The 24,785-nt window shown below is 40.6% G+C and overlaps 2 protein-coding genes across 3 annotated transcripts in view; one reads left to right on the top strand and one right to left on the bottom strand.

Annotated features, from left to right (window-relative positions):
• rfx3 (regulatory factor X, 3 (influences HLA class II expression)) lies at nucleotides 1-22,515 on the top strand. The gene is made up of 17 exons (XM_085413896.1): nucleotides 1-135; nucleotides 5,646-5,758; nucleotides 5,878-5,966; nucleotides 8,767-9,025; nucleotides 12,670-12,744; nucleotides 13,059-13,240; nucleotides 13,375-13,494; nucleotides 13,617-13,741; nucleotides 13,834-13,949; nucleotides 15,195-15,310; nucleotides 15,469-15,623; nucleotides 15,738-15,835; nucleotides 16,259-16,408; nucleotides 16,521-16,729; nucleotides 16,835-16,988; nucleotides 17,152-17,194; nucleotides 17,327-22,515. The coding sequence occupies exons 2-17, from the start codon at nucleotides 5,651-5,653 to the stop codon at nucleotides 17,605-17,607; spliced, it is 2,280 nt and encodes a 759-aa protein (XP_085270022.1). The 5' UTR covers nucleotides 1-135; nucleotides 5,646-5,650; the 3' UTR covers nucleotides 17,608-22,515.
• The window catches only part of smad4a (SMAD family member 4a), a 7,526-nt gene continuing 4,720 nt past the window's right edge, over nucleotides 21,980-24,785 (bottom strand). For both annotated transcript variants that reach the window (XM_085413898.1, XM_085413897.1), the window contains exon 11: nucleotides 21,980-24,227. In XM_085413898.1, coding sequence (XP_085270024.1) covers nucleotides 24,016-24,227 — 212 coding nt within the window. In that variant the 3' untranslated portion in view covers nucleotides 21,980-24,015. The remainder of the gene's footprint in view (nucleotides 24,228-24,785) is intronic.

A 24,785-nucleotide genomic window follows, 5' to 3' on the forward strand; every position in this document is an offset into this window, starting at 1 on the left:
AGCAACTGTTGCCCAGTGAGGCAGCGCCATAGTCACCGTAGTCCTGGCGACTGTAACCCACCAACAACAACCTCTCTCTCCATCATTACCACCTCCTCCACCATCCTCATCTTCATCAACTAGTCCACAGCTCAGGTTTGCTTAAACTCTTTACTATTTTTAGCCAACGCACAGTTCTCTTCTGGCGTCACGTTGTAGTTTGTTTGGTTCTTTTGAAGAAAATATTATCGCTCGGGTTTATGTTTGTCTGCTGATGAATGAAGGCTCGATGAATCGCTGGGGTAGTTTGCTAGCGAGGGTGTTTCTTTGTAACGTGTTAGCCTGCTTGCTAACGTTGCCTGTAATGCCCACTGCTGTGAGAGGTCCTGTTCGCTACCGTTAGCTAGCTACGGCCTCTTACTGCGTTGTGTGAGGCTAAAACTGGCCGAAACGCGTCCAGCTGGACTGGAAATTGTGTTTTCTGCGTAACTTATTTGTTTAAACTTGTCATGCTGAATGGTAGCGTAGGTCTTGGCTAGTCAGTGATGCTAACTGGTCAGCTGGAGCAGGAGCAGGTGTCTGTTGCTAACGCCACCGATGCCTTCTGACAATGCCTGTTGGTATCTCTCTTTTTTTTTTCTTTTTTTTGGGGGGGGGGAGAGGGTAACGTTATGGGGATATTGCAAGTTTGTGTTTCGGGTGGTTCAGCTGTTTGCTCATACAAGATCAGTGCGTCGATTAGCAATGGAAAGTGCTGTGAGCTAGCCTTCCACACACACACTTACTGCTATTGACAATAGCTAAGCCATTACTTTCCCTTTTGTCTTAGGGAGCAAGATAGCTTCGCTAGCTCTCCATCTGCCCTCTTTGTGGCATCAGATGGCAATGATAAGCTGACTGATAACACAAGGCTAAGTTTTGCAGTGGGCACCTTTGAGGAAAACAACACTTAACGGATTATCCTTTAAACAGCGTGATGTTTTCTTGACTCGTTTTGTTAATCTGTATTATTGATTCAGCAAATGGACCGGTAACAGTTAATACACCCCATCCTCACAATAAGAATAATGCAGAATTATTGATTCCGTGTTAAAGACAGAAATTCATTTTTGTATTTCTATAATTCATCTTTTTGTACCCTGAGTATCAAAGAATTGAAGGAGGGTTAAGTGTGTTGTTTTTATTATGGCACTCAACAGAAAGGAGGTTGTTTGGGGGTTTGTTTGTTTGTGGGCATTCCAGGCTGCTTTTGAGTTGAGTAAAACTATTCTGTTTTTGTATTTCATTCACGTTTTGAACATTCCTTAATCTGATTGCAGATTTTTCTTATAAAAAAAGTAGGTTTCTTAACGTTGCATCACAATTACTCTCGAGTCCACCTGTTCACCTGCAACCTCTGATTTCCCTTAGGCAAGAGAACAGGTGTGTGTGTGTGTGTGTGTGTGCGCGCGCGCGCGTGCTGAGAAGGGAAAGATGGGCACATCTGCAGCATTGTGGGGACTCTTTACCATCTTCATTTATTTGTATGCATCCGTCATAGAGAGGGCATCCAGAAACAATACACAACAACTGTTGGTCATCTTTGGCTTTTTCACTGCGATTGCTTATGTATTTTGTACGAGAAACGCCTGTCTCTCACCTGCAGCTGGACCTCACTGCACCAGAGTAATTCATACCACCTGTAAAATAAAAGCTAAAGCTCAAAATAATGTTAATGTATTAATCTGTTTGCATATACAACCCAAAATAGGTCATCCCTCCCACCAAATGCACACACACATAAACAGGATGTTGGAGACTGCTAGTTATAAGATCATGTTACCACTTACCTGTAGTCCACTAGGGCAGAAATAGTACCATGCCACCTGCTGCCTGGATCCTGTTGCATTTCCAATCACTTAAAGAGGGGCTGATTAATTCAATTATTCAGTCAGCCATTTTCATCGCTCGGCAGCACGTTTGTTTTGTTATTTGCCACAGCTTTTCAATAGTAATGTAAAAAGGGGGACACGTAAAGATTATAAAGGATGCATTTAGATTTTAGATGACCATAGTTATCAGCACTTAATTTTCCAGCTATGCGTTTTTGGGCATATCAGTGTTTTAATGTTTAATGCTTGCCTTTTATTTATGCAGGTTTTTCACATCAAAATCAGAATCGGCAGTCCTTACAAACAACTCCTGCTTTACAATCTTAGAACACAGCTCCTAAACAAACGTGGTACTTTGCATACCCCCTACCCCCTCCCTTTTCAGCTCCCAATTACATCTCACAGGTGCTGTATGAGCGGTGATCGTGGTGCTGTGTTTGTGTGAGAAAGAGAAAGAGCGATAGAAAGCGAGACTTTGAGTGTGGTGTACTTTTCAAGCTTGTTCACCTGTTCTTATGTCTTGGCTTAATGCATAAGAACTCCAACTTTGTCATACATAATCATTAGAGAGGCAAATTATAGTTCTTTGTATTTTCTGGTAGCTGTGACTGTGAACCTTTCCTGCTTTACTATTTGTTGCCTGTGGCATTAGCGGGAGAAACTGAGGAGGGGAAAAAAACTCTGAGCAAAATGTTGCACTCCTTGGTGGCTTTTGTTCCTCTGAGTCTTTGTAGGGCTTGCACTTGCTCAGTGGAGCACAGCATTTAAGTGGGCCACAAGGGAGTGACTGAATGGTGTGGCAGGAGGTGTATGAGTGTGTGTGTGTGTGTGTGTGTCTCTTTTTATGGAGGGGGCTGAGGTGAGGCAGCAAGAGTGTGCTGCGGTGCAGGGTCTATTTTCCTACGATTAGGTGGGATCAGTTGTACTTGAGATTTCCACCTGCATTGTGGAATATAACCCTACGTCCTCTCTCAAAGTAGTTCCTTTCTCAGCATTCATATGCAGATGGTTGACAGATTAAAGGAAAAACCTAAACCCTTGACCCTTGTTATGCTGTGGGGGACATTCTGCTGATGCGGTTTGGGTCCGCTTGCCCCCTTAGATGGAAAGGTCACTACAAATCAATACAAAGTTATTCCAAGTGGTCACCTTTATCTTATGATGAAACATTTCTATTTTGAAGGGAGTGGTGTTTTCTAATATCAGACTCCCCTTTGCACAAGGGCAAACAAGTTTACCAAATAGATCAGCGGGTATGAAAACAATGTGAATTATTAACTGCGGCTTGCCATAACCAGATCATTTGAACATCTATTGTAGATTTCTGATGGACAGTGTTAGACAGTCTGTGCCACCATGACCAAAACAGCAAATGAGGGAAGAATGCCAGTCCTAGAGATACAGTGTCTTGCAGGAATAAAATCAAGACACAATGAAGCCGTGTGAGGAAATGGTGGCTAAACACCTGTGATAGACACCATCATGGTTTTTCCTATGAACTCAAAGCTGAAGTTTGTGAGGTGTGGCCCTTTAATAGGGTTGGTAGCTTGGATTCACCAGCTTTTAAACCAAGTTACTGGTTTGTTGTAGCATGCATGTAAAGGTTTAATCCTGTTGTTAGAATGTCAGCGTATTGTCCTAACTTTCAGTGTCTTAAGGAGATTTTCCTTTTGCCCTGCTATTTCTTTCATTTTCATTGCACCTACTACTGTTGACTCTACCCGGTTGTTTTCATTTGAGGTTAGTCACCTCAACAAGAATCAAGTGATAATTTTTGTCTAAAGAGAGGAGCCAGTGTCAGGTGAAGGGACAGATCGAGCTGTCCCTGCAGAGATTTGAAGCTGTTGGGAGACCCAGCTTAATTAACCAAGAGAGGCTTGTTCATGGAAACTGTGGTGGGAAGGAGGTGGCCTTTCCCTAGAAAGGAAAGGAATGGAGCCGAGCGTAGCCATACTATTATTAACTCACAAACACAGGTTCACCATCGGGTTTGTTCTCCCTATTGTCCTTAATTTCACAAAGTCTGTCTTAGTAGGTATATAAATGCAGTCTTAAATTTAAGATGTAGAATATAGATGTAGAATATAGGTCTCTGGTTAGTACTAAACCCATCTGGTAAAGATCTGTAATGAGGTATTTTGTTCTTGGCAGTTTTTTTGTTTTGGGGGTTTTTGTTAATACTATTTCATGCAAGTCTTAAGTAACATAAACCTGTAAAAGTAGTGCCGGTTAGAGAAATGAGAAGCAGCATCTGTTTGGAGTTTGTTAAATATTAACTTGGTTTATGGCTGTGAACATGGAGACAGGATCATGCGTCACTGAAGCATGAGGCTCTCGGCACACTGAGTACCAGAGGGCAGAAACAGGTGTTTCCGTAGGATTGGTCTAGAGCTGTTTTATTAGCATTGATTTCAGTAGAACATACAAGGCTCTGTGATGGTACCTAAGGTTTCCTACATTTTATGTCGTGGCCTAACCAAATCATGTGGATTGGGTGGTGCATCAAAAGTATTTGCCTATTAGAACTGGTGTTCATTGATCTTTGATTGCACACTAGTATTAGCTGTGTGCTACACTGATAATTACAAGTAATATAAACCCCCTATTTAGCTGTGAATAGAGTATTACATTTTTTGTTTTTTCGGGGTGGGCAGAAGCATGATGAACACTAAGGTACAGTACCTTTTCTTTTAACAACAATCTATACATGTTGACTGAAAAGTCAGTCGTTAAATTTGAGGAGCAAGCAAAACAGGTATTCCATTCTTGATGTAGGCTTTTTTTTAGCTACTCAAACAGTTTGGGGCCTTATTTGTCATATTTTGCTTTCGTAATGGTCCAGATGATCGAGTCACCAGGTCCAGACTACAGACAGGCCAGTTTAGCAGATTTGAACTCATAACCATGCTATTATGATGCACAATGTGGTTAGGCAGGAAATAAACCCTTTTCTGTAAAAAGATTCCCCAAATCGCAACATATTTTCCCCTCAAAGTTATATATATCACTCAGCATTAATGTGTATTCCATAGATGTGCATTACACTGCCATATTGGCATGCTTGGCTTTTGAAGTGTTTGCATTTAAAAAGCTGAATGGTCTGTTTCTTTTTTTCACTCCAGAGGTGTTTGCTGTTTCCAAAAATCATTTTCCCTGGTCAAACCTCTTTCCACTTTACCTCAATCCGTCCTCCCATACAGAAAACACTATGATTATACAGGGTCTCTTGTTTGTTTTGTTCTTTTTTTATTTGTGTTTTTTTCTTTTTTAAATACATCAACAAACTGTGTTCAAGGACATTAAGTTTTCATGAGTCCATGATTTCATTTTCTCAACTGAGCTGTCCCTGTCCTCAATGCAGTACTTCACAAGGCCTTGAAGGTCTTGTCTGTTCAGCCTTATATCACAGATGATGAAACTCCCCCCAGTTTCCTTGTACTTTTACATTGATGAGCTTTAACCTGTACCTATTTGTCCATAAAAGTCTTTCACGCTCAAGGATTCCTCTATGCTGCTGGTGAAGTGACACAATTCACCAGGTTATATCTTTACATAACTTACCAAGTCTCTTGTTGCTCTGGTCGCAACTTTTTCTAAATGTGTTGCTGGTGCCAAATTCAAAATTTGCACACATTTTTGAGCATAGCTTTTCTTATATTCAGCACTATATTAGATTAAATACATTGTAATTAACAAAACGTTGTCCTGTGTTAATTTTAAACTTCTGTAAAAAGCTGCTTTACAGGTTAGACCATCTGGTCTACAATGATTTAGTGTTTTCCCTTTCTTATTTAGGCGCCATGCAGACCCCTGAAGCAGGCGCTGACTCCACCTCCACTGTCCCTCTTCAGACCACTGTGCCTGTCCAGCCTACTGGCTCCACCCAGCAGGTCCCCGTCCAGCAGCAGGTATGTCCAGCCTGCCTGGTGCCAGTGCACATGAAATGGATGTTTGTATTACTTAGTTCAATATAGAAGTGTAGTAAACAAGTTGATTAATTAATAACCTTTGCGATTTATCTTTCCAGGCCCAGACTGTTCAACAGGTTCAGCATGTTTACCCAGCACAGGTGCAGTATGTCGAGGAAAACAGTGGCGTCTTCACCAATGGCACCATGTGAGTCACTTAGCCAGACTTCTCATACACCACTCCACAGATATTAACGTAAAATCTCTGAAGCCTGTTCTTTCTCCTCCCTGGTCTCTTCACACCATCATTCATGTCACAAGCACATGATGTTGGTGGGAGTGCATGGTTGTTTTTGTGTTAGATTTCTTTTCTTTGTGGTGTGGAGACCTGTGTTTGATGGTGCTTAGTCACCTGAAAATGACCTGAAGTAGTCTTTTCTTTTAAATTGTGAGGCTTTCCAAGAGTCTCTTGAGTCTAGGGAATAGAGTTAGATCCACACTCAATAACAAGCCCAAGCCGATATGTGACGCAAACAAAATGCAGAAGTACGGCTATGCCGTGTTATATCAGCTGCGATAATACAGGATATAAAAGTGTCTTATCATGACATCGTCGCTGTAGCAACTACATGCTTTAATGTTCCCTAGCATGTACAGCAGTGACACAAGCACAGTCATGTCATTGCGTGAGGCCCATCTCAGCGTCCGATGTCGATTTATCTCTAACACAATACTTTGCAAAATATGCAAAAAAAACCTTTTCCACTCAAAGTTTAAACAACAAACATGATTCACCGTTTGACGGAAAAACATACTGTTGAGCACAACCAGGCTGTTCCAGAGGATGTTAGCAGCTGGTCATGTGCAACCCAAAAGTAAACAAATGACTCAAGAAAGCATCAGTATCTGCACTCTTTAGTTGCACTACATGGAACAGGAAGAACAAAGTGTGGATGGACATTATTGATTCGGTTTCATGGTAGAAAAGCATGACTTTAAGCGGCTGGTTAAAAAGCTCGACCCAAGATAGAACATCCCAAATAGAAAATATTTTTCAGTATATAATGTGACAATCAGTGTTGAGCCTTTTTTTCCTATTTTACTTCTAATGTCCAGGGAAAATCTTGCTTAGGCTACTTTTGTGCTTACTTGACTTATGCTATGTCACTGTATACAGTGGGGCAAAAAAGTATTTAGTCAGCCACCGATTGTGCAAGTTCCCCCACCTAAAATGATGACAGAGGTCAGTAATTTGCACCAGAGGTACACTTCAACTGTGAGAGACAGAATGTGAAAAAAAAAATCCATGAATCCACATGGTAGGATTTGTAAAGAATTTATTCGTAAATCAGGGTGGAAAATAAGTATTTGGTCAATAACAAAAATACAACTCAATACTTTGTAACATAACCTTTGTTGGCAATAACAGAGGTCAAACGTTTACTATAGGTCTTTACCAGGTTTGCACACACAGTAGCTGGTATTTTGGCCCATTCCTCCATGCAGATCTTCTCGAGAGCAGTGATGTTTTGGGGCTGTCGCCGATCAACACGGACTTTCAACTCCCGCCACAGATTTTCTATGGGGTTGAGGTCTGGAGACTGGCTAGGCCACTCCAGGACTTTCAAATGCTTCTTACGGAGCCACTCCTTTGTTGCCCGGGCGGTGTGTTTTGGATCATTGTCATGTTGGAAGACCCAGCCTCGTTTCATCTTCAAAGTTCTCACTGATGGAAGGAGGTTTTGGCTCAAAATCTCACGATACATGGCCCCATTCATTCTGTCCTTAACACGGATCAGTCGTCCTGTCCCCTTGGCAGAAAAACAGCCCCATAGCATGATGTTTCCACCCCCATGCTTCACAGTAGGTATGGTGTTCTTGGGATGCAACTCAGTATTCTTCTTCCTCCAAACACGACGAGTTGAGTTTATACCAAAAAGTTCTACTTTGGTTTCATCTGACCACATGACATTCTCCCAATCCTCTGCTGTATCATCCATGTGCTCTCTGGCAAACTTCAGACGGGCCTGGACATGCACTGGCTTCAGCAGCGGAACACGTCTGGCACTGCGGGATTTGATTCCCTGCCGTTGTAGTGTGTTACTGATGGTGACCTTTGTTACTTTGGTCCCAGCTCTCTGCAGGTCATTCACCAGGTCCCCCCGTGTGGTTCTGGGATCTTTGCTCACCGTTCTCATGATCATTTTGACCCCACGGGATGAGATCTTGCGTGGAGCCCCAGATCGAGGGAGATTATCAGTGGTCTTGTATGTCTTCCATTTTCTGATGATTGCTCCCACAGTTGATTTTTTTCACACCAAGCTGCTTGCCTATTGTAGATTCACTCTTTCCAGTCTGGTGCAGGTCTACAATACTTTTCCTGGTGTCCTTCGAAAGCTCTTTGGTCTTGGCCATGGCGGAGTTTGGAGTCTGACTGTTTGAGGCTGTGGACAGGTGTCTTTTATACAGATGATGAGTTCAAACAGGTGCCATTCATACAGGTAACGAGTGGGGGACAGAAAAGCTTCTTACAGAAGACGTTACAGGTCTGTGAGAGCCAGAGATTTTCCTTGTTTGAGGTGACCAAATACTTATTTTCCACCCTGATTTACGAATAAATTCTTTACAAATCCTACCATGTGAATTCATGGATTTTTTTTTTCACATTCTGTCTCTCACAGTTGAAGTGTACCTCTGGTGCAAATTACTGACCTCTGTCATCATTTTAAGTGGGGGAACTTGCACAATTGGTGGCTGACTAAATACTTTTTTGCCCCACTGTATCATGCTGGTGGTTGATGTTTCAATAGAGTCACATTTCAAATTAGGTAGTGTGTAGTGCTAACCAGTGCACCACTGTCGCACTTAATTATCTTAAAAGCACAAAATCCACAATAACACCTATTTTTAAATTGTCTGTTAAATAAATTTACCATGTATAAACGTTTGTAGTTTTTATATCCTTACTTTGGGCACACTGGCTGATTGTTGTCATCTCTTCTAAACAGAAGAACCTACTCCTACTCAGAGCCAGCGCTATACAGCCAGAACAGTGGAGGGAACTACTTTGACACACAGGGAAGCTCAGCACAGGTGTCCACTGTGGTGACGTCACATGGCATGACCAACAATGGAGGAGGGGGCACTGGAGGAATGAGCATGGGTCTGGCGGGGGGTCAGGTAATCAGCAGCAGTTCTGGGGCTTACCTCATGGACAGTGCTGGACCCCACCCTGCAACCCAGACCGCACGAGCTTCACCAGCTACTGTAAGTTGCATAGCATCGACTGTGTGGGTCCTCGGTCTACCTTTCCCTCTTTGCATTTGTGTGTTTGTTTCTTGATCTGAGTAGTGTTATGTAGTTTGTTGTGATTTGGTAACTTATAAATTTTGCCTGGTAAGATCCAGGCCAGTAATAGTTTGCTTGGAATCTCCCTATTAGCATAAATGCTGTTTCTGTCATGCTTCATCTATCTATGCACGAGTTTGATCCGAAATGTGGATCGGCCATTTCTTAATTAGAGTTCCAAATTTAAACTTTGAAGTTATGTCATGTGTGCAAAATTTTCATGTGTGCACATATTGTACCATATCATACATAGACAATTTTAGCGTGCTACTTTTCCTTCATTGTGTGGCGTGTGCTTTATCTCTGGTCATTATGTGGTGCTAATGTATGAAATGCACTGTGTAGGCTGGGAGTTTCTGGAGTGATGTAACTTCTACCGGCAGTGTTCACTATCATCTTTAATGTTATTTGAGCAATATAGGGGTTTGTTTTTATCCCTTATTTTATATGTCTACTATTCCCAATCTTTGAGGAAGAAGACAGGGAAGTGATAAGAGCTAAGAGACAGGTGCAGTAAGGAGGGGAAATTAGGGCATGCTTATGGAAAATCGTAGCCTTTTTATTTTGCTATGATGATCTGAATTCACTGTAAGAAAATATTTTGCATTTTAGAAAATATCTACTCATAAAACAACATGTGCAGTCAGGTTTCACAGGACTATGCAAGTCTATGAAGACCTGCGTGCACCCTTATTGCTTTGCATAGGAATTAAGAGGCTAAGTAGCAGCCAGGTGCCGCTAATTATACGTTATTAATTGATCATCAGCAAGTGTGAGCACCTCTATAAAAGCAGAAGTTTGCTGGTTTGGAGCATTCAGGTGTGGGTTAACACAATGTCACAATCTTTCCAGCAATTTACCCCAAGACTGTACAATAATTGGAGAAATTGCAAAAAAGAAGAAGAAGAAAATTCATTACCACACAATTAGAAAAAGATTGAAGAAGTATGGTTTGTTGGGAAGGGTCGCCAGGAGAAAGCCTCTTCTCTTTAAAAAGAAGAACATGGTGGCTAGTTTTCAGTTTGCAAAGTTGTATCCGAACAAACCAGAAGACTTCTTCATCACTATCTTTTGGATGGACGATACCAGAGTGGAGATGTTTGACCATATAGCACAGCCCCACATCTGGCAAAAGCCAAACACAGCATATCAGCACAATCACCTCATACCAGCTGTTAGGCACGGTGGTGGAGGGCTGAGGATTCGGGCTTGTTTTGCAGTTTGTAGTGATCGACTTCACCATGAACTCCTCTGTAGACCAAAATACTCTAGAATCAAGTGTCAGGCCATCTGTCCAACAGCTAAAGCTTGCCCAAACTGAGTCATGCAACACAATGATGAGCCCAAGCCCAGCACCAGATCTATAACAGAATGGCTGAAAAAGAAAAGAATGGAGGTGTTACAGTGGCCTAGTCAAAGTCCAGCCCTCAGTCTAAATGAGATCTGGACTTTTATGCAAGAGAGCTGTGCATAACTAAATATCTGCAAACCAGAAAGAACTAAACCAACTCTGTACAGAAGAGTGTGCCAAAATTTTTCCATAACATTGAGAGACACTGATAGTCATACTGAAAAGCTGTTGCTGCTAAAAATGTTTCTACAAGGTGTTGAATCACTGGGTCTATTTACTTTTTTCCTGGACTGTTATGTACACTTCATCTAAATTATTAGCTTTCAAACAGTCTTTTAAGAGTCATATTTCCAACTACTGCATATCTCACTTTGGAAGTAAATGTTCTTGCACTACAATGACCTGCTGAGAACTAAGAGCCAGGCGTACATACTATGCAATCACCCTCACTTGAGCTAAGTGTTTGGTTTTTACTTTAATTTATACTATTGGAATCTAGAGCTGGGCGATATGAGATTTTTTCATATCACGATATGTTTTTTTCATTTCAGGCGATAACGATATCTATCACGATATAAGCCAAATAACTATATTTGTAAGATTTAAATGTGCCGTTGCTCACAAGTAAAATGTGAAATAATCAGCAGCTTGTTTTTATTTAAATATTTATTTCCCATAATAAGTTCAACAGGGTAGATGTACTTAAGGAACATGAGACTTTTTCAGATAAATAAAGGCAAATATTGCAAACTACACAAAAGGCAGCCGCTAAAGCGTTTAAGTTTCAAAATAGAACAAACGAAACAGACTAAATTGTCAATTCCACTTAGAAACAAAATATTAATTCTAAAAATAAATCTTAGTTTGTTTTACAGAATAACAGACAAAACTGACTAACTTTTGTCAATATCAAATTGAGAACTAAAAGGAAATTCTCAATCTCTCCTTGTTGTATAGCTTAGCTTTTCAAACAGTTTTAACAGTTACTTTAGTCTGACAAAAGCCGAATGACGAATTAGCGCTTCCAGTCAGAGACTGAGGCTACGTCCACACGTACACGGGTATTTTTGAAAACGGAGATTTTCCGTTTAAAAAAATAATCCCGTCCACACATAAAGGCAGAAATGAAGAAAAACGCTGCTATGAACATGCCAAAGCAGCAGGTGGCGCTAGATTCCTAACCGTGAAGAAATGTTGGCCAATCAGAAGTCTAGAAGCCTCGGTGGGAAAAAGTAAACAAAGCTGCGGCATAGAAGCAGAACCGAGTTGTATGTGTGGACGGACAGTAACTGTGTGTATATGTAAGCATTTAAACACTGCAGAGAGTAGAATTAACAGTATTGTAGAAATTCATTTCACCGAAACAATAACGTGGCGCACAGTGTGACGCATGCACCAGTTTATTGTATTTCCAGACTTGCTTTCGGCACAATTTACAGTGCACGCTACTCTGTTTTTTGTCAGACTTGAAATAGCCGAAATACCTTCACACTACGGAACTTCTATGGCTCTTCCGTTCGACAATCTCTCCGGCGTTGGAACCATCATCTGTTTTCTCTTCGGTCACGCTCGGTTGATTTTTCTAGTCGGCACACTCATTTCCTCCATTACCCGCTGGCTGCTTCCCAAACAAACACATGCGGCTTGGCATTTGTGCTGTACGTAACAAGTCACGCGACGTGACGCTGCGGCTGTGATTGGTTCGGCTACTTAGTTTGGATTGGCTGACCTTTTTTTTTAAAAAAAATTTTAATTTTTTTATTTTAAGAGGACAAGAGCGGCGAGGTCTATCGCGATAGCTTAATTTCTCTATCGAGTAAAAGTTATATCGCGATACATATCGTTATCGTTCTATCGCCCAGCTCTATTGGAATCACGCTGAGACACAGCACATATTTACCAGAAGAGCACTAAATAGTTTTGAACTGAGAATGGTTAACTTTATGCCTCGTGTTCATGCCTCCCCTCTCTGTAAAATAAGAGCCAGTCTGGTATTACAGAGTCATTGTCATCTCGAAAGGTTTTCCTGAATGACAGGTTGTCCTGCTCTGCTTGGGTTTAGCGGTGCTTGCTTTGGAGTCTTTTCTAGATTGCCTTTTTTTATTTTCGCTTGTGGCCTATTCATGTGTGTACATCAACTCTTTATTTTTCTTGCTTTTGTTTTCATTTTCCCCTCTTACATTTTGTTGTCCTGTGCTTCGTGGTTTATCAGATTGAAATGGCGATTGAGACTCTCCAAAAATCTGAGGGTTTATCCAGTCAGAGAAGCTCGCTGCTCAACAGCCATGTAAGTTGCTTTTATGAACGCTCGCCCACGTCTAACCTTAACTTTTGCTAAACTCGCTCTCTTGCTGCCTCCCTCCAGTCTCTGTACATTTAAGTTCAGTGTGGTGCCTGCTATTTTCGTTGCTGGTTTTAATTATTACCGCTTTAAATTTTCTGGCTGCTATAGAAGCTTTTGCAGAGCAGTGATGGAGCAGTATTATATTTACTAACTGTTGGCCTAAGGTTTTTGTAAGGACCAACATGGAAGTCTGTTAAGTTAAAAAGGAAGATAAAAAAAAAAATGTCATGAAAAACAATTCTTTCTTGCTGTTGTAGCTCCAGTGGCTGTTGGACAACTACGAGACAGCAGAGGGAGTAAGTCTGCCACGATCTACTCTCTACAATCATTATCTGCGCCATTGCCAGGAGCAGAAATTGGACCCTGTAAATGCAGCTTCTTTTGGCAAACTCATCCGCTCCATCTTCATGGGTCTCCGTACAAGACGCCTCGGGACAAGGTTAGCGCCTTTTATCTTCTTAAGTAAAGAAAAGCTGTTACATTAGGGATTTGACATTTTAATCTATTAGAAATATGCCCGCCTCCTCACTGTGAGTCTATCAGTGTGTTTTAACTTTGGGGTTTGTGTTGCAGAGGGAACTCCAAATATCATTACTATGGTATACGTGTGAAACCAGATTCCCCACTCAACAGACTCCAAGAAGACATGCAGTACATGGCACTCAGACAGCAGCCTGTTCAGCAGAAACAGAGGTAGAGCACACACAGCCTGGACTGAAATATTAGCAAGTTGTAGTTTTAGTAGGTAGGAAGCAATGTGATTTTGGTATTGGGGGGTTTTTGTTATTGTTTTGTTTTTGTTTTGTTTTTTTAAGGTTCAAGCCAGTGCAGAAGTTTGATGGTGGCTCTGGGGAGAATTACTCAGGTGGAGGGCAGCACCATCCTGGTGCTGCAGAGCAGACAGTTATAGCACAGAGCCAGCACCACCAGCAGTTCCTAGGTCAGCGGCTTTTCTTTTTATCCAAAAGTCTGAACTGACATATACTGGCTATTATGTCTTTTAGATGATTCTGTTGTGTTCACTTCCAACAGATGCGTCGCGGGCACTCCCCGACTTTGTAGAGCTGGACCTTGGACAGAGCAATACAGAGAACATCAGCCTAGATGATGTGAAAGCTCTCCAGTCCCTTTACAGAGAGCACTGTGAGGTTAGACAAAGTGCTTTTTATATTCAATGCAGCGTCTCACACACACACGGCACACTGGGCACTTAAGGAAACGGGTCAGGATCCTCTTTCATGCTAAAAGATGGCTGAGTAATCCCTTTCAATGTTATCGCCTTCATTGATGCGTCATCGTGTGTGTGTGTGTGTGTGTGTGTGTGTGTGTGTGTGTGTGTGTGTGTGTGTGTGTGTGTGTGTGTGTGTGTGTGTGTGTGTGTGTGTGTGTGTGTGTGACTATTAACCTGGGCTTAACTTAATTTCTGCAGGGCCCATATTATGTTTTCCACTTATTTTCTAATAAGACTGTTTTTCTCTGTCAAAGTAAGGTCAGTTTTGTTCTCTTTATCAATCATAACACCATCTTTTTTTCTTAATCAAGAACTACAGTAAATGGGCTCTTACTTACATGGTGCTTTTCTACTCACTTTGAGCAGCTAAAGCACTTTCTCACTACAAGTCTCATTCACCCAATCTCAGACACAATCATACAGTGCTTTTTTTTTCTTCTTCTTCTTTCTTTCTTTCGATCTGTGTGTAAGCACTTTTTGAAATGTTTTTTTTTTTTTAAATCTGACATTCGCACTTACGCTCTGATGGATGTATCATGCCCAAGGATACTTCGACACACAGACTAGAGTAGCCAGGGATCGATCCACCAACCTTCAAATGTGTATACCTGCTCTCCCATCTGAGCCACGGCCGCCCCACAAAAAGCTGCTAATACTAAAAATACAGTAAAGTACAGTTTTGCTTAATTTAAAGAAGTCTGTGAATTTAAAGTTTTGTTGGGTTTTTTTGGATTGAGAGTGGGGGAACTTTCGAAAAGATCAGGTGTGACAGATCTGTAAATGCCAGCAGCTGACATTTTGAAACAGAACATTCTCCTCAACTCTGATAATGACCCAGAAATTAGGGATCAAATCATCCACAAGTGTTGACCACAGCTCTAACTTTTCATTTTATCCAAATTAAAAAAGTTAAACAAAAAAAAAAATGTCCTTACAAACCCATAGTAGTGTGTAACCTTGCAGATAGTTTGGCATTTTAATGTCCGTGTTAAAGGTTTCCGCTTGTTAATACAAAAGGAATGGAATTTCATTTTAGCACTAAGTGCAATGGAAAAAAAACTGACAATATAACAGAATTGACTAGCAATAGTTTTTAGAAGTCATTATTTTCAAAAGAACAAAGAAAGCAGTATCAGTCATGAATGTTCTCTTTTCATTTCAGGCTATCCTGGATGTGGTTGTCAACCTCCAGTTCAGTCTGATTGAGAAGCTGTGGCAGACATTCTGGCGTTATTCTCCCCCGGACACTGTAGAGGGTGCTACTGTCACAGAAAACAGGTGAGGTCAAGTAAATGATATACATGCAGTATGTTGTGTCTGAAGGATAAATATTAAAATATTTAATGTCAGAAATTTAAAAAACAAAAAAAACAAAAACAGGTTAATCTGGGGGGTTTTTTTTTTTGTTTTGTTGTGTTTTGTTTTTCATTTTGTAGCAGCATAAGTGAGATTGAAGCGCGGCTCCCCAAATCACAGCTATTGGTGCTGTGCAGAAACGAAACTGTACTCAAGTGGATGAGCACCTGCGACCATTTAATGTACCAGGCCCTTGTGGAGATCCTTATTCCTGATGTCCTGAGACCCATTCCCAGTGAGCCACAGTCACACATGACTCATGCTTTATTTGTTTGTTTGTGTTAATGTTGATGACAGCTCAATCATTAATGCAGTGTTGTCAGATTTGCCTTTCTGTATCATTTGTCAGGTGCCTTGACTCAAGCCATTCGCAATTTTGCCAAAAGCCTGGAAAGTTGGCTCACTAATGCCATGAATGCCATTCCACAGAGAATGATCCAGACCAAGGTATGTTATTGCAGATGTTTGTATTTGGCTGTATGGCTTTCAGATCACATACTTAGAAAGCATGAGTGTGTTCCTCACCCTTAAGTATGCATACATCGAAACCTAAAGACTGAGATCAACAGCAAGGAGATGGTTTGTAAAGTGGCTTGCAGATGTATAGCAATTGTGTGCAGGCTAACTAAGGTGAAGTAGTTCTAACAAAGTAAGATTTGCAGTAGGATGCATTAAAGCTTATCAGGTACATAAATAAAACTTAATTGAATTATGGTGGCTGGCACTGAGCGTAACTTCAAGGCCTGGCTGTAATAACACTACGGTTTAATAATAGATAACATGAATACCTAGAGCAGACTAATGTGTTTACGATACGTATGCATGTGTACTTAAAAAAGATAACATCTGGGCTCTTGTTTCTTTTAACAGATTGCCGCTGTTAGTGCCTTTGCGCAAACATTGCGCAGATATACATCTCTGAACCACCTGGCTCAGGCGGCACGTGCTGTGTTGCAAAACACATCACAGATCAACCAGATGCTCAGCGATCTCAATCGTGTTGACTTTGCCAATGTACAGGTAAGAACTAAAGATCTTAACTACTGTGTCAAAGAATAGACACTTATTCATTTTTTTTGTCGATTGTTTTCTGAAAATGTCCAAATACAACCCCTGTGTGACTGTTGCATAGGAGCAGGCATCGTGGGTGTGCCAGTGTGAGGAAGGAATGGTTCAGCACTTGGAGCAGGACTTCAAGGCCACATTACAGCAGCAAAGCTCTCTGGAGCAATGGGCAGCGTGGCTAGACAATGTGGTCACTCAGGTCCTCAAACCCTACGAGCACCGGCCCAGCTTCCCCAGGGCAGCTCGACAGTTCCTGCTAAAATGGTCCTTCTACAGGTCTGTGGTAGAGGGTGGGAAATAAGTGTATTCTGAGACACACATGAGAGTGTGCAGCATTGTTTTGAAAAGACAAAAACACTTTGGTGTTTTATATTTCTGCAGCTCGATGGTGATCAGGGACCTGACCCTACGCAGTGCTGCCAGCTTTGGTTCCTTCCACCTGATTCGACTGCTGTATGACGAATACATGTTTTACCTGGTGGAACATCGTGTGGCTCAAGCTACTGGAGAGACACCTATTGGTGTCATGGGGGAGGTAAAGATGTTGCATATCTTGTTTTCTCTTTACTCTCTCTGACTTTTTAAAATGATGTTTCATAGTTAGTGCCGTTGTCATACACTATATTAAATAACAACCTGTAAAATCATAGAAAACAACTAAACAGAAAATTCTTTATGATAATTGTTTGTCTTTGCAGTTTGACAGTCTCAACACCTTATCCCTTACTAACATTGACAAAGGTATGTAAAATGATAATATTTGCTACAAATATTGTGAGATTTTTTTATGTCATTGAATTGTGATGATTTCTGCATCTTCAGTCGTCTCTAAAGCTTCCTTTTAATGCTTGTTTGCTGTTTTCTCCTGTCTAGATGAAACAAGTGGGATGGACAGTGACTTAGAAGAGGACACGGAGGAGTCCGGGGAGCCTCTTGCCAAGCGGGAGAAGTCGGAGCACGAGGTAATCCAGGTGATCCAGGTCGGGGCACTAGAAGATGGGTCCCACCCTGTGGTGGGTGTTGTCCAGCCTGGTGTACTTCACTCTTTGCCGCAGCCCCCACAGGACCACACTGAGCACATCCTTACCCCCTCTGTTGGTACTCCGACCATCCGCCACTGCAGCACCACGGGCAACACCTATGCCTCTGTTTGAGGGTCTGGGGGCACAGCTGACCTTGTCTGGCCTCTTTTTGCCCTGTTACTCTTCACATATCTTTCTCTTTGTAAGTCTTGGTGTTTGTGTCCTTTTTCACACATTGTCTCTGTTTGCACCGGTGTGGATGTGCTCTCCTCTTCCAGCCGGGTCAGTGGAGGAGCAATGAAGTGCTGATACACCGGCCACGCTGTTCTGTCCTTGTCTTACTGCTTAGATTCTGGATGTGCTCGTTAAGTCTGTGCTCGGCAGCTGATGGAAGGGACCTGAAGGAAAAGGACTAATTCGACCCGTTAAATGTTTCCCGTTTCTGCCTCTGTCTGTGTATGCAGATGGGTTTTATCCCGAAGACAAATTACTACTGATAACTACTGATGTCTCAGAGCTCAAATCCATGTCACTAGTCCCAGTGGAGCAAAGGCATTGATTGACTCAAGACCTTACCTATTGTACATAATAGTTTTGCTATAATTTCAATTAATATTACATAAAAAAGAAATCATGGTGCTATCATTGTGTTTTGGGTTTTTGTTTAGTTTTTCCTTAATTTTCTAGTTAATCCTCCTAATTTTAGTATGATTTCATGTTGTCACACATTCCAACTGCTGATACACTTTTGGTTGAACAAAAATGTTTCTGTATGTAGCTAACAAAACTTTATATATGATTTTAAATTAAGGATCATGGGGCAGTTTTTTTCCGTTCCCTTTGAAAATGATTTAGTAGCCACTCAACGATAGACACTTATAGCTTTTAGCCACATAAAAACTAAGGAAAAAAAACCCTAAAGAGATGTCACTGCTGCTACTCTTGTATATAGGAAATTGAGAAGAAAGGCTGTTAAAAAGGAAAAAAAAAGTCTCTAATGCTAGCTTTTCTATGCACTCTGTGCATAACGCTTGCCTTCGTTAATTTTAGATGCTCTGTAATTCTGTTTATGTGACAAGCTGTAATCTTGAAAACAACTCACCCGACACGTTCCCCTGTTTTTGCAATTTCTGTCTTAATGAAATTCCTTAAGTTTGCAGTGGACCAAAAACTAACGCAAGGAAACTGAAGAGTGAGCCAACTGGGGCCGCACAGAAGTTGTTTCCTGTCCAACAGTGCCATGTTGCAGAGCAGAAGGAATGTCAGGGATTTAATGTACCTCGGCTTTATCATAGTGCCTTATCTTTAAATGCAGCTGCCCGTGTAGTCCTGACTGTGTGCTGTAGAGAGCCTACAGCCCTTCTGCATTGTCCAAGCCACAGATTTGGCTTTTCTGGTGACTCGTGGCTGGATTTGGGCTGGCTCATCAGTGTTGAGACCAAGGGATGCAGGCGCAGACACGCCCGTTGTTTCCTCCAGCTCAGCTCTACTTAGCCCGCTACTTATCTGAATCGTGGTCTGTAGCCTCTCCCCTGCCCTCACTCTGCCCTCTCAAGGCCTATTCTTGCATTATTAGCCTTCGTTTTTGTGTGAAGTGTGTGAACGTGCGTGTTTGTGAACATGGATGCTTATGTGTGCGCTGCGTTTTTATGTACGCATGTGTGTGTTTATGCCTGTGCGTCTGTGTGCTTGTGTGTATTTGTTGGAACACATCCATCAGTCACCCTACCTCAAACCAGTGGTGCCAGCCCTTTGACGCGTGCAGCACAGTCACCTAACCTTATTGCACACACACCACTGTACTGCACAAATCTCAACGCGATAGAGAAAGTCTGCATTGCTTTTCTCTCACCTCTGACACACGTTCCTTTCAATTTTTAGCCCGTGACATGCTTCATTCTTTGTTCCCTGTTTAAAGATCATCTTTGTACAGTGGACCAAAAGTAGATATTTTCTGATATTCAAAGAGATATAGAGAGATATATATGTATAGTATATATAATGATGATACACTACATATATTTGTTGTTGGAGTTTTTTTTGTTTTGTTTTGTTTTTTCAACGTGGTTGATCTGATTGTTTCTATGTGAATGTTTCTTATGGTAGCTCATCTGTAATTAGTTCATAGACTGTGAAATGGGAAAGGCATGGTGACTAACTTCTGATTCCTTAGACTACATCTATACTTGAACTGTTATAGCCTTCTATGTTGTGGAGAATATTGAGATTAATCCTCTAAATAGGAACATTTTGTTACTAAAATAAATCTGTTCTTATTTTTTCATGCTTGTTGAAATGCTCTGTACAATTTCTCTGCAAAAATGTTTATTTATTGATATTTATTGTGATTTTTTTTTTTCTTTTTGTTAAATTGCTTATGCATATGTTATAATGGGTACTAATGATAACTCTTGATTATTCCGCTGAAAAAAGAGCAGACCTGTACAGAAAGGCTGGATTTTCTTTTCTTTTCTATTTTTTTTTTCTTTTTTTGTCATTTATGTTGATTTAAGGGTAAAGAAAAAAAAATGCTGTTATCACAGCCCTTCAGCGGCTATCTTTAGATGCTAGCAGTACACTGGTACTTTTTGTTTTTAGCCTTGCTTGTGTGCCTGTGTAGAAAACATGCTTAACATTAGGGAAGTGTGGGAAAGTGCAAATGTCTTTTCAGCTATTGGGTCAGTGGACTCTACTTGATGTTCAGCCTTTTGGGGATGAGGATATCTGAAAAGTAAATTCTGACATTTCCAAACCTAGCTTCCTCACCAATTAAACCTATGCTACATCTGTAACACTAGCCCTGCTTGCCCTGCCAACGTGTAACACTAGCCGCACTTGTCCTGCTGGCTTAAGAAAAAAAAAGTCACTGATCGTATTGTAGAACTAGGCTCACATAAATCCAAGATTTTAACTGTATTGAATAGGAACAGCTTGAAAAGTCTCCAAAAAGAGCCAAGCAAACAGAGCGTCGGACGAGACACTGACGCCCTGGCTCTCAATATTAAACTAAGTGCAACTTAAGAGAACAGAGAAAGTAATGAAAAATGTCCAATAAATGGAGAATTTATTAATCTCTTTTATATTGTGGAAATCCTTATATAAATATGTGTTCACGTAATTGAAAAAATGAAATGTACCATTCCCACAGGCTCCTTTCATGGGGTTGTGTCTATAAAATGTCCAAATTTGTTGTAAATCTGGGTGTACTGTTAGGAATAAAGGTTTTGCAGAATACTTTTCTTCTTTGCTTGGCAATGGCATTTTTACCTTTCTCCAGCTGGATTATGTTATCACTCAGAGATGAAAAGTTATTTTGTGCATTCGAAGTGAAAATGGCTTAAAATGAATTTACTGGTTTTCCTTTAGGATCAAAAGTGCTTTCTGGTCTTGCACACCCTGCCATGTGCTGCTAGAAGCTTCTTATTTTTGTATCTCTCTCACTAAGTTTAGCTCTTTACCCAGTTTACTTTTACCAGATTGTGCCAGATGCTGATTTGGCTTTCTCAATCTCAAAGCCTGCCTCTTTCCCAAAAGCTGGACCAATGTTAATGCAGCCAACACTATTATACTTTATTTCTGAGTGTCTTTGAGATTGATGAAGATTGTTTTTGTAACCACTGTTTGCAAATTTCCAAATAAGACCCTGGTGAAAGCTGAGAATTGCCTCTTCAGCTGAACAATATGGCAGCTTCACTGACCCATAGCGGACTCCAGTGCCTTTAATTTCACCCTGGCCAGAGCAGTGGGCCTTGGTGACTATTGGGTCTCTGGTGGGCTACAGATAGAGGCTACAGAGCAGACATTTCCTTGCACAGGTGCTGCCACTAAGAATGCTGAGGAAGCATAAAGACGTCCTCAGACTGGACTCCTGATTATTTACTGGATTTGACACACACACACGCGCGCTCATGTTGCTCATGGTAGATTGCCTGCATTTTATTGTACAGAACTGGTTAATGAACCATGATAAAAACTGTAAGTAAAATGCTCTCTCATTAATTTTTTTTTTTCTCATGATCGTGATTTGTTTTGAATATTTTCTGAATGCTGTGACCCGTTTTGAGATTTGTAATTTTCTTTTTTTTTTTTTTCTTTCTAAGTGCCATTTGACAGTCTAGTGAGTCGTGGCCATCTGTAGCACCCTCTAATGCAAGCACAAGCATTTGGGAGTGGCGTTTAGGGAAGGTTTCTATTTGGCGTCACCCTAGACAAAAGTGTGTATATATCAAAAACAGAAAAGGTATATTTATTTGTGTCTTATCTATTTCATTTGTTCTTTTGGTGAACATTTTATCTGATATGTTGGCTCAAAGTGCTTTTGTGATTACTTTTCCCCCTTCTTTTTTTGGATAATGTATAGTATCTGATATAATATATACACACAAACTTCATGTGACTTTCCTTTTGTGTGCTGTTAAGTTTTCTTCATATAATGTATATTTTTCAAAATTGGCAAAGCAAACCAACATGTGTAGGATGATTTGTATCGTGTATTTTGCATTAAAAAAAAAAAAAAAAAAAGCAAAAAAAAAAAAAAGGATGATTCGGGGGCTTTTATATTTACGACATTATCATTTAGTGTGTCGTATTGATGATCATAGAAACTATTAAAGACACATGTAGTTTGTTTTTCTGAATATTTCAGATCTCAGCTCAGGCTAGCTTTAGTGTTGTTTTTCTTAAAATTTGTGACTTGTCTTTGCAGTAATAAACGTTTTCTTGTTCAAAGCCGGCGTCCTTTTTAACAAGCTTGATCCACTCACCGAGCGATGCCCATTAAATTTTATTCAACCATATGCATACATATAAACATCAATAGCATTCGAACTCTGTATGTATTCAGATTGTATGGCAGAATTGTAAAGAAAAGCATGAAGTTGCATTTCTTGAAAATTGTACAGCATTTTTTTTTTTTTTTTTTTTTAGAACAGGTGGTTCATCACTGTAAAAGTAGCAAAAAGAGTATAAAATACTGCAACAGCTGTAGGTAAACAGAGCTCCAGATAAAAATATTGTTTGATCAATAATGCTGAACAAAACTAGACTGGTTCTGATAATTTAAACCGAGCTTGTACAAGCGACATAATACTGAAATGACTACGGTCCAATAACCTTTTCGCTTTTTGGCATCAATATGGCTTACACTTCCTCTCACAGTTCACCCCTCAGTTACTCAGCTAGAATACGTTAAAATAAAAATGGGTAATTGTGAGCCATCTTAAAGAAATACTCCACCTAAAGTGTCTCTAAAGTATTGAAGTCAGCCAAATACACCAGTCAAACCTGCTGCGGGTGAGTGTTTGAAAGTAAAAACAGATTTTGGGCAGATAGCACATAAACCGCAAGTAGTTTGAAATGAAAACCCTTCAGCTATGCTAACATTATATGATTACGACAAGTAACCACAAATGAGACTATGAAAAAGACAAATTAATTACAAATTAATAAAAGTGCTAAAAGACACTAAGCTAGTAAAAGAAATACAGTAACATATCAACACCGGCGTGAGATTTTTATTTTTACTATTTCCTAATTTCAATGAAAATTTGGCTTTTTCAGTCCAAGCCATTACTTTCTCAGGGTTAGAACAGCCTTGACTGGTTGTTAAAAAAAGGAAAGTTTTATGGCGTTGAAAGAGAAACAGAGTTCATCTAAGATGGGCTTTTCAAAATGCTCTGTTAATACAAAAAAAAAAAAAATTCAAAAGGAGAATATAAATCATAGCACATCAAACAAGGACTGCCAGCACTGGAAAAATAAGCAAGATTACAGTTTACGAGAGCATGGGTAATGTAGAACATAATTTTACATTAATGTCCAGATCTGTGAGGGGGAAATAACTCCAGGTACATGAAGCCGTATAAGAGAGCCATAAGAGGAGGACTGGACCGGCCGTATACTCCAGCTGAAATCACATTTAGGATGAGTTGGGATCAAACACCTAAATTGTTTGAGAGCCGAATATTTCACTAAATAATTTACGCAAGAAAATGGATGGATTGGCTTCGCACAGCATCAACACTAAAGCTGCACTAATATTCTCAGTGAAAATATTTTCTTTAATTCTTATCATTGTACCTTGAGTGTTTTTGTAACCTCAGCCTTGAGGTTAGAGAGGCACAGGCCGTGTTCGTTTGATGTTAAGCAGCCTCACTTAGTAAACAATCAGCCTCCTTTTTCATGGCCGTCGTCTTCCACTGCGCTGCGAGTCCTCCCAGTGTGACTCACATGTTCCTCCAGCTGTTTGGAAGTCACTGAAACTGCAAACCTGGAGTCTCTCAGAATTCTGGAAACTGCTTGCAGTGCTGGATTTTAAAGAAGTGTGTTTTGGAGTATACTGCTGGCCTTCATGTCCTCCTTCCTACTCCTAGAAACTATTAACCATCCCCGTGTTTGCAGTCCTCCTTTGGCACTCCAGGCTTATAGTTGGAGTTTTTCTCTTAAGAGTAGAGTCAGATTTTTTTTTGTTCTGTTTTTAACTGTTATTTTTCATTTATTTATTTTTTTAGTTTTTTCCTAATACAGTTCTTATGCTTTAACTCAGTCAAGAGGTTGAGGGTCAGCTATGGGCATGGTGTGCAGAACTTCATCCAGTAGTTGCAGGGCTCGGTGTAAATGGATCTCAATCCAACAGGGTGTCTCTTTAATGCTTTGCCGTGGGTAGTCCGGCCCCCAGCCCTTCACGAAGCTCATCCGGAGGATGCACAGCCTGCGCAGGTCATCGACCCCAATGCCTGCAGCAGCTGACAGACCTGCAGGGGAAATTACAAGCGGCAATTTTTAGATCGACGTGGCACTACAGGCCAAACCAAAGCAGAGAAACGTGAGGCAACTGAATCCGTGTGTCTGTGTGGAACATACTAAGTAGGTACAGTTACCACACAGAGACTATTACTAATATACTCGTTCGTCCCACTCACATCAGGTTGCATATTGTACTGCATTTCCACTAAATTTAATTTAGCCTTCTAGCCTTACTGACTACTCAAAGCACTGCAGACTAAAGGTCATCCATTCATACAGTGCTTTACTCTACACCCTTCAAGCACTTTTTCTACCTTTCATCCATGCACAATTGAGCTAAATTTGCATGTAGCCAGATGAAGCCCACACAGGCACAGGAAGAACATGCAAGACGCACACAGAAAAGACTCAGTCTACCCACTGCACCACCGGTCAGCTATAAAGACGTTTCTTTCATTATCATCATTATCATTGACAGTTAAAGAAAATGAAGTTGTTTTTAAAAAGTCTCACAAAACAGTCTGACAAAACCAACAAATAAAGGAAGGAAAACATTGTTTGCTTTA

The sequence above is a fragment of the Rhamphochromis longiceps genome, linkage group LG7 (assembly GCF_057381845.1).
Source record: "Rhamphochromis longiceps isolate RC_006_pf linkage group LG7, R_longiceps_female_GT1.1, whole genome shotgun sequence".
Classification (NCBI taxonomy): domain Eukaryota; kingdom Metazoa; phylum Chordata; class Actinopteri; order Cichliformes; family Cichlidae; genus Rhamphochromis; species Rhamphochromis longiceps.

What these genes read in the sequence shown, in the direction of transcription:
- rfx3 (XM_085413896.1), top strand. Translation starts at nt 5,651, where the DNA reads ATGCAGACCCCTGAAGCAGGCGCTGACTCCACCTCCACTGTCCCTCTT. An exon ending in GTCTTCACCAATGGCACCAT is followed by an intron (nt 5,967 to 8,766) that starts GTGAGTCACTTA and finishes TCTTCTAAACAG; the next exon opens with AAGAACCTACTCCTACTCAG. An exon ending in GCTCGCTGCTCAACAGCCAT is followed by an intron (nt 12,745 to 13,058) that starts GTAAGTTGCTTT and finishes TTGCTGTTGTAG; the next exon opens with CTCCAGTGGCTGTTGGACAA.